The 12739-nt window shown below is 39.4% G+C and overlaps 1 protein-coding gene across 2 annotated transcripts in view; it reads right to left on the reverse strand.

The window, feature by feature from the left end:
• ankdd1b (ankyrin repeat and death domain containing 1B) overlaps nt 1-12739 on the reverse strand; it is a 79696-nt gene that overhangs the window by 1883 nt on the left and 65074 nt on the right. For both annotated transcript variants that reach the window (XM_039758418.1, XM_039758417.1), the window contains 3 exons: nt 9396-9491; nt 5989-6187; nt 1180-1311 (listed from right to left, as the gene is read on the reverse strand). In XM_039758418.1, coding sequence (XP_039614352.1) covers nt 1180-1311; nt 5989-6187; nt 9396-9491 — 427 coding nt within the window. The remainder of the gene's footprint in view (nt 1-1179; nt 1312-5988; nt 6188-9395; nt 9492-12739) is intronic.

A 12739-nucleotide genomic window follows, 5' to 3' on the forward strand; every position in this document is an offset into this window, starting at 1 on the left:
TCCAGGACTCTAAAAATATCCAAACCTAATTATGTCATATCATCTACTGTTAAACCGTACTTCTAAAATTTTTATTATTATGCTGTCTTAAGGAATTGTTCTGTTCTGTGTATTGTATTGTATTGACCCCCTACTTTTGACACCCACTGCACGCCCAACCTACCTGGAAAGGGGTCTCTCTTTGAACTGCCTTTCCCGAGGTTTCTTCCATTTTCCTACAAGGTTTTATTGGGAGTTTTTCCTTGTCTTCTCAGAGAGTCAAGGCTGGGGGGCTGTCAAAAGGCAGGGCCTGTTAAAGCCCATTGCGGCACTTCCTGTGTGATTTTGGGCTATACAAAAATAAACTGTATTGTATTGTATTGTAAATAAAAGAACCTAACATAGCACAGCACACCATACGATTCTCAAATGTGCTTAAACCAGTTTAGGGTGAGGCAGTCAAAGCCTGTCGCAGGTGCTGGCAGGTTTATATGACAACAAGATGGCACTATTTCTTTAAAGCTGTTTAGATGTACAACATGTTCTGCTCTTACATTACCGTTCAGTTTTCCCTTTTTTTTTTTTTTATTTAGTAAAACTGACAGCTACTCGTATGTGGATTTTTATTTTTATTTGATCTTGACTAATTTACCTGACTCTTGGGATGTGCACTAATACATTGAGTCTTTCAGTTTCATATCGCATGAATTGGGAATTTGCTTTAAATATTCCCTGGCTGGGCTACTTGTCCTTTCAGTCCGGCCTGCCCAATAAACCCTAGAGGTTCGTAGGATTTTACAGTGGGTAATAACCTCATACCCCATTCCCCACTCTATCCATCCATATTCCAACCCATTTAGTCTAGTAGAGTTACTGGGCTGGCGTCTATCCCAGCAGGTTTGTATACAAGGCAGGAACAAACCCTGGAAGAAACGGTCCATTGCGGGACACACCCATATTGTCCAATCTGAACTCGCCAATTAACCAAATACGCACATTCTGAGATGAGGCAGGAAATCTGGAATTTTCTCTAGCTGATTTTTATCCTTGGCAGACATATTGCTAGAGTGGCATGCAAAAGTTTGTGCACCCTTGCTTAAAATGTCTCTTACTGTGAATATTAATATGAACTATTTATTGACAGCACTTTGATGTTAGGATAGTTTTCTGTACAGCATGAAATATTAAAAGGATGGGTACCAGCCATGGTCTTGCGTCCAATTGAAGTCAAGCCTTCGAAGATCTCTTTTCCAGCATTCTGGTTTGTCATCTGTACCCCATGAAGCCATATTAACAACATCCTGTGTCCGTGTTCCTGATAGCTCTTTGAGCCTGTCAACAAAGAGAATTTAATTGAAATTACAATAAGTCATGTTAACACTTCAGGACTGAAAGCAGTTTTGATTTTTCTTTTTAAATCCATCCTTTCGTTACTCCGTTGGGCCCTTAACCTGCAATTGCTCCATCCTGGGTATGATGTTAATCTGCATCCAGCCCTCATGTAGGCCCTCCAACCATGCGGGGAAAAACCTGGGGGTTGGTGGCAGGATTGGCACTCCGGCCACCATAAAATACCACCCACGGTTCCATTCCATCTGAACTAGTGTGGTGCTGAGGTATCGATCATTACATGGCTGCACTAATCTGGGACCCTGAGGTGGTTTGTCATGTGGTGGGTGCGGTAGTTGCGTTGTATCAGCATTTGGTCACTGAGTTTAATCACACATTGCTCCACATCAGGGATCTCATACTCCGTTCCTAGAGAGCTGCACAGACTGCTGGTTTCCATTCCAGTCACTTTCTTCATTTTTAGACAACTTCATTTTGGAATGGAACATCCACTGTTAGCTTCATTTTGATTGGCTCATTTGTTAAGATCCCAAAACCTAAATTACTTCTGTTTTCCTTATCCAGTTGCCAACTAATAATGAGTTCTCTGTTTTTCTTTGTCTTCCCCTAATGCAATGGCAATGATTTCAAGTTTTGTTGCAGTAAATTTTATAGTTAGAATCCAATTCTTATTGTTAATGATACGAGTTACTTTATAAATATACTGTATGGCTTGGCAGTGTAAAGTATGTTCCAATAGCACTAGTCATGAGTTACTCATTAAGAAACCTGCAGCCAGGAACTGAGTTTGAGACTCCCCAATGCCCATCATGCCCAGCTGAGTAACACCCTAGACATGTGACTTCATGTTTAGCAAAATGTATTTGTCTGTAGACAAAGGTGACAACATGGAAGCAACAGAGTGCAATGTCCTTGCCCTTACAACTTTTAGTTTATTGTTTGCACTGCTGATGTTCTTTCAGAACCTTTCAGAAATGCCATTAAATATGTTTCAAATGTAATTCTACTCCTGTTAACATCCAATTAATTTGACCTCACCGCCCCTTGATGTGGGCTCAAAACCCACCCAATGTTATCAGCTTTGATTCAGCCGTGTATGGGGCCACCATGACTGCTACCATACATATTAGTGTGGGAGCTCGCATGGAGAATATGTATGAAATCTGAGCATCACTTTAAGAAATGAAGAACATTAATAAAATATTGTTTTACAGTCTCCATAAGAGGAATTAGTTTTTCCAACTTCTAGTTTTTAATGCATTGAAACCTTCTAGACATTCCATTGTGGTTTTTGCCAAGGCGTCTGTGCATATGTGGCACATATACTGTAAACTGCGAGGAAATCAACTAATCATAATCAAATTTGGCTTATACACTGTGGTTATAATTGTAAAACATTAGAAACCTTTATTTTGAACAAAATTAGTTGAGAAGAAATTACACTTAATGAACAATTTTATTTTTATATATATATATATATATATATATATATATATATATATATATATATATATATATATAAAATAAACCAGAACTGACCCCAAAATTCCTTTTTGAAAAATCCTTCAAATTACCATATATACTCGTGTATAAGTCGAGTCTGAAAACCTGAAAAATCGATCATAAAATCAGACCCCGACTTATATGCCCGTTCAAAAATATGACACTTTTTTTTTTTTTTACATCTGTTGCCTCCTCCAATGTCACATCAGTTTCTCAGACTGCAGCAGCGAAGTTACCAATTCCATTCACTACTCTAACGACTTTTAATTTAAAACCAGCTTCATATTTTCTACTGATCGAACGCTCCATCGTAGATAAGGGATGCTCTTATGATACAGGGTGTATGTGGGTGTGAAATACAAAAAACACAAATCAGTGCAAACGTCACTTCAGAATAGTTTGGATATTAGCGTGTGGTCACATAGGCACAATACATAGGAAATAAAAGGCAGTGTGCTCCATGGTTACTCTCTCAGGTGGCCGCTACCATATCATAATCTCTTGGACCAATAGCGTGAGTTTTCCGCATTCGACTTATACAACTGACATAAAATACCAGAAATTATACAGTAAAATCAAACCCCGACTTATACATGGGAGAACTTAAACGTCAGTACATACGATAGATCTGCAACAATTACTAAATGTCACCGGTAATGGTTCTCAAATTATGTGCTATATATTACATACATCATTTCATTGCCCCTAGAATCCTTAATCATATTGAGTTTTGGATGTAAATATGGTGGAGGGTTGAAGACAACAGAACTAAATAGTGTGGAGCAATTTCAACTTGTAAGATATCCATGTCTTAAAATATCTGTAAAAATGAGCTGACTCTTTAGAGAAGCAGAACTGGGATGTTGGAGGGCTTTAAAAGAAAATCCATCTTGGGATAATGCTGCAGCACTCAGTGTCACTTTCTCCTGCTTCTTCTGGCAGCTCAAAATCTTTATCTGACAGAGCAAAATCAGAGTCATCAACAATATGTAAAACGTCCCTTTGAGGGTATTTATTTTGATGATGCTGTACTGTAAAGAGAAAAAGGCTTCAAATAAACAACACTCGGTTCATCTTGTGGTCACTGCTGACATCTACTGGATAAAGTCAAAAAATATACTCCATGACACCCAAGAACAAAACCATTTCGGCCTTCTATTCCCTGATGTCAACCGCGACCTTGAAAGTGTTAAGCTACACCTTAAAGTTAGTTACTAGACTAGTTACTATGTCATTTTTTTGTCATTTATACAAAGGTATTTGCACCTGATTTGTGCAAGTAGCAAAATTCTTTTGTACTTCTGCACCAATGTTGCCTAATTAATTGAAATAATTAACGACAAACTAATCCATTGGCAAAATAGTTGTTAGTTGCATGCCTATTTCAGATATAAGTTGATTAAAATTAAAACGGTCTTTACATTTTTTTTTAATATTTTGGATGCTTCTAACCAATTCTTTTTTTTTTGCATTTACCACAAAGTAAGGTTGTACTGCCATTTTTCAGAAAAATGCTTCAATGGAAGAAGCAATCAAATTATTTTAGAGAAGATATGTCCATTTTGTTTTACCCCATCCATGTTGAGTTTAGACCCCATTTACATCTGTCTTATGAATGCTTATATTGGTTTTGTTTTTTACAAAGACTAGGGGGCTTCACCTCCTGCTCGCTTCGCTCGCCAACTGCCCTACCTGCGCTATACGCCAGCAACTTCGTGTGTCTGCCGCTCGCGTATGTGGATTTCACTTTCAACAAAGAATAAAACTTTTAATTCTCGCGGATATGCCTCTTCATTGGGAAGAAACACTACTTTTCCCTGATGGCAACATGAATTATACGATCTACAAGTCTCCGACTTAAAGTTTAAAGCCAAACAATATCTACAAACTTCTGTCATATCACCTATGTCCACATATTCAATTCTCTTTTCGCTTCTACCTTTTCATCAATATCGCATTGAATTTTGATTCCGTGTTTGGAATTACATCGTGACAATGAAACGTATAACTACCCATGAATGAATATTGTTTCTTTCTCTCTGCACGAACTGCGTTTGACAATAGCATTCTCACAAATGAGAAATGATTGAACCGTGTGCTTTGTTGTCAATGTTTTAGATGTGGGCAGGACTTTTCCAAATCTTTTTGCATAAAGTCTTGTCTCGCAGGGCTTGAAATTTTCTCTCACGGGATTTCACTTTCACCAAACAACAAATCTTTTAATTCTCACGGATAAGCCTCTTCATTGGGAAGAAACGCTACTTTTCCCTGATGGCAACACGAATTAGAGGATCTACAAGTCTCTGAGTTTAAATCCGAACAATATATTCAATCTCTTTTTACTGTTCCATTATTTCATCGAGTAATAATTTCTGTTTGTTTGCGCTAATGCGATCTTTACTACCATTTTTTTGAGTCTTTCGAATTTTTGTACTTCCATTAGCTCTAACCTGATCTGCATGTGTATCACGCCAACGTTTTGGAATTCTTTACGACATTCTACTTTGTCATCTACTCTTTGGCTTTTATTTCCAGTCCCGGGAGTGTTTAAATCTCTGGGCAGAAAGTCTTGTCTCACGGGACGTGAAAGTGTCTGTCTGAGAAAGTCACGTCTCATCTCTCTTCCCAAATTTTTTTTTATTAGAATAGAGAGATATAACTGGAACATAGACGTGATGCTAACAAAGCTGATTAGAGTGTAAATAAAACTTCAATTCCCAGGCAATATTTCTTGCTTTATGCAGACAACGACATATCCTGCAGCTTCATCCCAGTAATGATACAATCATTTTATTTTAATGCCGGTATTGTACAGCAGAGATTTGACAAAGGTTGACATACACTGTCATCTTCTTCTTCTTCTTTTGGCTGCTCCAGTTAGGGGTTGCCACAGCGGATCATCTTCTTCCATATATTTCTGTCCTCTGCATCTTGCTCTGTCACACCCATCACCTGCATGTCCTCTCTCACCACATCCAAAAACCTTCTCTTAGGCCTTTCTCTTTTCTTTTTGCCTGGCAGTTCTATCCTTAGGATCCTTTTCCCAATATACTCAGCATCTCTCCTATGCACATGCCAACACACTGTTATAATCGCAATATTCATTGCCACTGTTAAACTGAAATTTTAACCATGCCACAAATGGGCACCTCTTACCTATCCACTGTTCCTCAATGGCTTGGATCTGAGGCTCAGTAAAATGCCATTCCATTGCCAGCTTCTTCCAGTCATTGTCCTTTAGCTGGTTGTAGGCCAGCTTCCACATGATTCCACGGATCTGCTTGTTCTCTGTTTTGTGGTCAAATTTGAAGGTCAGTGGAAATTCCCTCGTAGCATCGTTGTGAATGGCATTGTCCTACAGCAGAGTGAAGGCGGGGTAAACTTACAACACAGTGAAAGTGTCAAATGCTAACTCTCAACTAAATGGAGGTATAAATTAGATCTTTGCATTGACATTTAAAAATAAATGACAGGATATTACATTACATAATTCACAATCAGACAGGTCTTTCCAAAGGAACAAAGGACAAAAAGTAAAGGAATTAGTAAAGACATACTGTGTTTCTACTATATATCCAAGCATCTATCAATATACTGAACTCAGTTACCCAATTTTAAGGATTTGGGGAGCCTGAACCTTTTCGTCAAAGTTCAGTACCAGACACTACCCGGCCTACAGAAGGCACAAGGCAAAAACCAAAACTGTTATCATTTAATCATAGTGCATACCATTTTATACTGTATATATATATATATATATATATACAGTATATATATATATATATATATATATATACAGTATATATATATATATATATATATATATATATATATATATATATATATAAATTGCTCAAAAAAATTAAAGGAGCACTTTGAAAACACATCAGATGTCAATGGGAAAAAGAAATCCTCGTGGATATCTATACTGATATAGACTGGGTAATGTGTTAGGAACGAAAGGATGCCACATCGTTTGATGGAAATGAAAATGATCAACCTACAGAGCCCTGAATTCAAAGACGCCCTAAAAATCAGAGTGAAAAAATTATGTGGCAGGCTAATCCATTTTGCCAAAATTTAATTGCAGCAACTCAAAATTGTACGCAGCACTTTGTATGGCCCCTGTCTTCTTGTATACATGCCTGACAACATCGGTGCATGCTTCTAATGAGATGACAGATGGTGTTGTGGGGGATCTCCTCCAAGATCTTGACCAGGGCATCACTGAGCTCCTGGACAGTCTGAGGTGCAACCTGGTGGCATTGGATGGACCAAAACATAATGTCCCAGAGGTGTTCTATTGGATTTAGTTCAGGAAAGTGGGGTGGCCAGTCAATGGTATCAATTCCTTCATCCTCCAGGAACTGCCTGCATACTCTCACCACATGAGGCCAGGAATTGTTGTGCACCAGGAGCCACTGTACCAGCATAGGGTCTGACAATGGGTCCAAGGATTTCACCCTGATACCTAATGGCAGCCAAGGTGCCTTTGTCAAGCCTGTATGGCTCTGTGTGACCCTCCATGGATATGCCTCCCCAAACAATCATTAACCCACCACCAAACTGCTCATGCTGAATGATGTTACAGGCAGCATAATGTTCTCCATGGCTTCTCCAGACCCTTTCACTTCTGTCACGTGCTCAGGGTGAACCTGCTCTCATCTGTAAAGCACAGGGCACCAGTGGTGCATCTGCCAATTCTGGTATTCTATGGTGAATGCCAATCGAGCTGCATGCTGCTGGGCAGTGAGCTCAGGGCCCATTAGAGGACATGGGGCCCTTGGGTCACAATCATGAAGTCTTTCTGGTTGTTTGGTCAGAGCCATTCACACCAGTGGCCTGCTGGAGGTCATTTTGTAGGGCTCTGGCAGTGCTCATCCTGTTCCTCCTTGCCCAAAAGAGCAGATACTGGTCCTGCTGATGGGTTATGGACCTTCTATGGCCCTCTCCAGCTCTCCTAGAGTAACTGCTTGTCTCCTAGAATCTCCTCCATGCCCTTGAGACTGTGCAGGGAGACACAGCAAACCTTCTGGTAATGACACGTATTGATGTGCCATCCTGGAGAAGTTGGACTACCTGTGCAACCTCTGTAGGGTCCAGGTATCGCCTCATGCTACCAGTAGTGACACTGACTGTAGCCAAATGCAAAACTAGTGAAGAAACAGTCAGAAAAGATGAGGAGGGAAAAATGTCAGTGGCCTCCACCTGTTAAACCATTCCTGTTTTGGGGGTCATCTCATTGTTGCCCCTCTAGTGCATCTGTTGTTAATTTTATTAACACCACAGCAGCTGAAACTGATTAACAACCCCCTCTGCTACTTAACTGACCAGATTAATATCCCATAAGTTTCATTGACTTTATGCTATACTCTTTTGAGCAGTATATATAAACACACAGGGACAAATTAGGGTCATCAATAAACCAAACACATATTTCACATACTGCAATAGAGCTGAACTTGAAACATACTCCCCTGGAGATGAGAGGCAGCCACCATGCTGCCCAATATTTATATACTGTATGTATGAACTGATTTATTGAACTCCAGGGAAGCAGAGACTTAGCCTAGGTTTACTAATGTACCAACTAATTTATTAAACATTCAAAAAAACAGGTTACGTGCCTGTGCCTGGATATGCTTCGACAGTTTAAATTCTATATCTCTAGATCTCTAGTTTTAGAGGCAAGAAGAATGGCTTAAATGAAAGTTGGTTTTATTTGATAAAACTCAAAACAAATTCAAACACGATTGTCATAAGACTCAGCTGAGCACCAAATGATAAAAGATTTAGGACGGTAAAGGAATGAAATGCTTTTCCCATACAAGCCAATAGTACTAGGATGTTGTACCGTGTTAGCCATTATGGATGTAGTGAGAAGTCAAGCAAAATGACACCTTTCAGTTAGGTAGCCAATAAAAGGTGTCATTTTGCTTGACTTCTCACTACATCCATACAAGCCAAGAAATTGCTGCTTGCCTGTCTTCCCACGATGGACCTTCTGAATGATGTGAACCCTAATTTGAGCCACTTGGCCTCCTTTTATAAGTGATTCCTACTTACACTGAATTAAATTTCACCAACCAATCCAAGTATGTGTACATTATGCACTTACAAAAAAATATATCATCATTCTGTCATATTTAGGTTACACAATAAATCATACATAAATTCTCAATCCTGAAGAAGTTGCCAGTTCATCAAAGGCAAAAATATTTATATATAAAATGCTGGTCTTCCACAGTGAAAACAAAAAAAAGTGGTGGCACAAAAAGCCAAAACAGATCCTAACACTAAACTTAACTCATCCCTACATGGACAGAGTTGAGTGCCTGCCTAAAATAATGTGACACATAAAGAGAATGTAAAACAGCACTGAAATAAATCACAAAGCAGAGTGACCAAAAGACACATTCAGAAAGGACTTGCTCACAGCTCGTGACTGGGTTTAGGATTCAGCAGCATTACCCAATTTACTACAGCGTCACCCATTTTACTTAAAACAAATGTAAAATATGTATGCCGCATATTGACTATGCATATAGAAACATTTTTATTACCTTTTTCCAAATGAAATATCGCTCTGCTTTAATAATCATGTCAACAATAATTACATAGTTTCCTCTTGCTGCCACTCCAAGTGCAGTTTTCCCTTGCTGTTGAAAACAGAAAGGATAATCAGTGTCTTTAGCTTAAACGTTACATGAGGAAATTTAAACTCGTAATACCAGCATCTAGTGCACACCATAATTTTATATGCCAGGGGCTAGTAGGGTGGACAATTGGTAGGACAGCATAATAAAGAGCGAGCCAATAAGAAAGGACTCCACGTGCACCTACAGAATGTTCAATAATTTATAAGATAGATAGATAAGGCACTATAAGATAGATAGATACTCATTCACAAATTATATAATGTAGAACATTTTTTGTTTTCATTCCTCATGTTTGTTACTTCAGGCCTCCCTTCGGTTTTGGTAACAATAAGTGCTAAACTGGATGCAGGCCATATTCATTAAATATACATGAGGACTTTTTAAAAATGTCTTTATGGATGTAAATGAGAGTGCCATCCTATTGATTCCTGCTTTGCACCTAATGTGGATGGTCCTATCACTCCATAATTATGACTTGAATCAACCTGGTTTTATAAAGGATGGGTAGACAGCCTGGACGACTACAAGATGTCCTCTAAATCGCCATAAGATAATTAGCATATATCTAATGACATGTCCATCACGGGGTAATCAATTTATGTCATTCTTGCTGGTCTGACAGAATCTTTCTAAAAATAAATAAAGGCATCTAACATGAGGAAGCATACAAATCAATCAAGCCTTACATAAGGAAGATAAGCTTTTACCCACCACTTCAATAACAAAGATAAAATCAACGTGTTTGTGTTTTGTGTGGAGGAAGTTAGCTGGTTAGGGATTGTCTGAGGGACTTTCAGGAACTAAAATATAAACATTTTGAAGACAATCAAATAAAATGTAAACTTTCTTGAGAAAAAAAAAAAGTCCTCTGAACATCATTTGTTTAACTTGCTGGCTTCCGCACTGATATTTATTTAGTCATACTCATCATTGTAACCTAACATACATATTTATCTCCTGTCATGAAAACATGTCTTTTATAGACACAGAAGTAGGCAGCTGGGCTATAACTTAAAGTAAGGTGATATTTTGTATTTTTCCCATGATGATGACTAAGCAAAATAAACTTTTTTTTAAGATAAATTCTTAAAAAAACAAAGCTAATTTTGTACCCAGTATTTATCGTATACACTAGTCACCTTAAAACGTCTCGTGTGTCAGGCGGTACTGAAATTGTCTAAATGATTTCAGAATATCTTGAAATATGCAAGTGTCCACCCTTTCATTATTTACTCAATTTAATCCCTTGCAACATCTTATGACCAGAGCTCATTAGAGCAGCAAGGGTCTCAGGACATGAACCAGCCCTGGCTGGGGTTGCCATTCTGACCCAGGTGCCATGCATCCACTGTGCAGAGTGACCAATCAACCTGACACATATGTCTTTAGGATGTGTGAGGAAAAGCGGATTACAAAGAAGAAAAGGAAAACAAAACAGCAGCCACCTTGAGAAGAACTAGCAAACTCCACAGAGATGTGAGCAGACCCAGATCGTCTTAGCTGACATGTCTTCGTCCCGAGAAGCAGCAGTTTTGCACCAAGGCCACCCTGTATTGTTGAGTTCCTCACCCTATCACCCTGCACCCTTTTACAAAAAAAATATTTTACAATCCTCAGTCCTAACTTACAAATAAGGAACAAGAACTGTACAATTGTTTCCCAGAAAAGTAGCAAAAAGTGTTCCTTCTCAAAAATAATTTATTGATACAGAATTCAAGCAAGTGATGAATTGGGGCAAAATATTGATTTCATTTCTTTTTTGTGGTGCCCAAATTTATGCACCTGCCTGATTTTGTTTGAACAATTATTGCACACTTTTTGTAAATCCAATAAACTTCATTTCACTTCTCAAATATCACTGTGTGTGTCTCCTATATGATATATTTAACTGACATTTTTTATCGTAACAACCAACAATTTATACAGGAAAATAATGACTATTAACAAGGTTGCCCAAACTTTTGCATCCCACTGTATATGCTACACTGATCCCTCTCCCACTTGGACAGAGGCAGTGGTGCTGTAAGAATTATGTTTCTGGACTTCTCTAGCGCCTTTAACACCTGCTCCTTAGGAACAAGCTGACAGAGATGGGAGTAGATTCACACCTGGTGGCATGGATCGTGGACTATCTTACAGACAGACCTCAGTATGTGCGTCTCAGAAACTGCAGGTCTGACATTGTGGTCAGCAACACAGGAGCGCAGCAGGGGACTGTACTTTCTCCGGTCCTGTTCAGCCTATATACATAGGACTGCCAATACAACTCTGAGTCCTGCCACGTGCAAAAGCTCACTGATGACACTGCTATCGAGGGCTGCATCCGGAGTGGGCAGGAGGAGAAATATAGGAACCTAATCAAGGACTTTGTTAAATGGTGTGACTCAAACCACCTATAACCTGAACACCAGCAAAACCAAGGAGCTGGTGGTGGACTTTAGGAGACCCAGGCCCCTCCCGGACCCTGTGATTATCAGAGGTGACTGTGTGCAGAGGGTACAGACCTATAAAAACCTGGGAGTGCAGCTGGATGATAAATTGGACTGTACTGCCAATACTGATGCTCTGTGCAAGAGAGGACAGAGCCGACTATACTTCCTTAGAAGGCTGGCGTTCTTCAATATCTGCAATACGATGCTGCAGATGTTCTATCAGACGGTTGTGGCGAGCGCCCTCTTCTATGTAGTGGTGTGCTGGGGAGGCAGCATAAAGAAGAGGGACGCCTCACACCTGGACAAACTGGTGAGGAGGGCAGGCTCTATTGTAGGCACAGAGCTGGACAGTTTGACATCCACGGCAGAGTGACGGGTACTGAGCATGCTCCTGTCAATCTTGGAGAATCCACTGCATCCACTGAACAGGATCACCTCCAGACAGAGGAGCAGCTTCAGTGACAGACTGCTGTCACCGTCCTGCTCCACTGACAGAATGAGGAGATCGTTTATCCCCCAAACTATGCAACTCTTCAATTCCATCTGAGGGGGTAAACGTTAATATTACACAAGATTATGCCTCGCACTCTTCACCTTGCATTTTTTAACTTGCACTGTGCTTTTATTGCTCTTTAATTAATATTGTTTTTATCAGTATGCCCCTGCTGGAGTATCTTAATTTCCCCTTGGGGATTAACTCTTTCAGGGCTGATGTTGACTTTTGTCGAAATTCAGGGGTAGAGGACGGTAATCGTCGGTAAACTGTGACAAAACTCACCCTTACATTTTAGTTTGACTCTCTTTGCTTGAAGGAAA

Source organism: Polypterus senegalus, chromosome 7, assembly GCF_016835505.1.
Source record: "Polypterus senegalus isolate Bchr_013 chromosome 7, ASM1683550v1, whole genome shotgun sequence".
NCBI lineage: Eukaryota > Metazoa > Chordata > Cladistia > Polypteriformes > Polypteridae > Polypterus > Polypterus senegalus.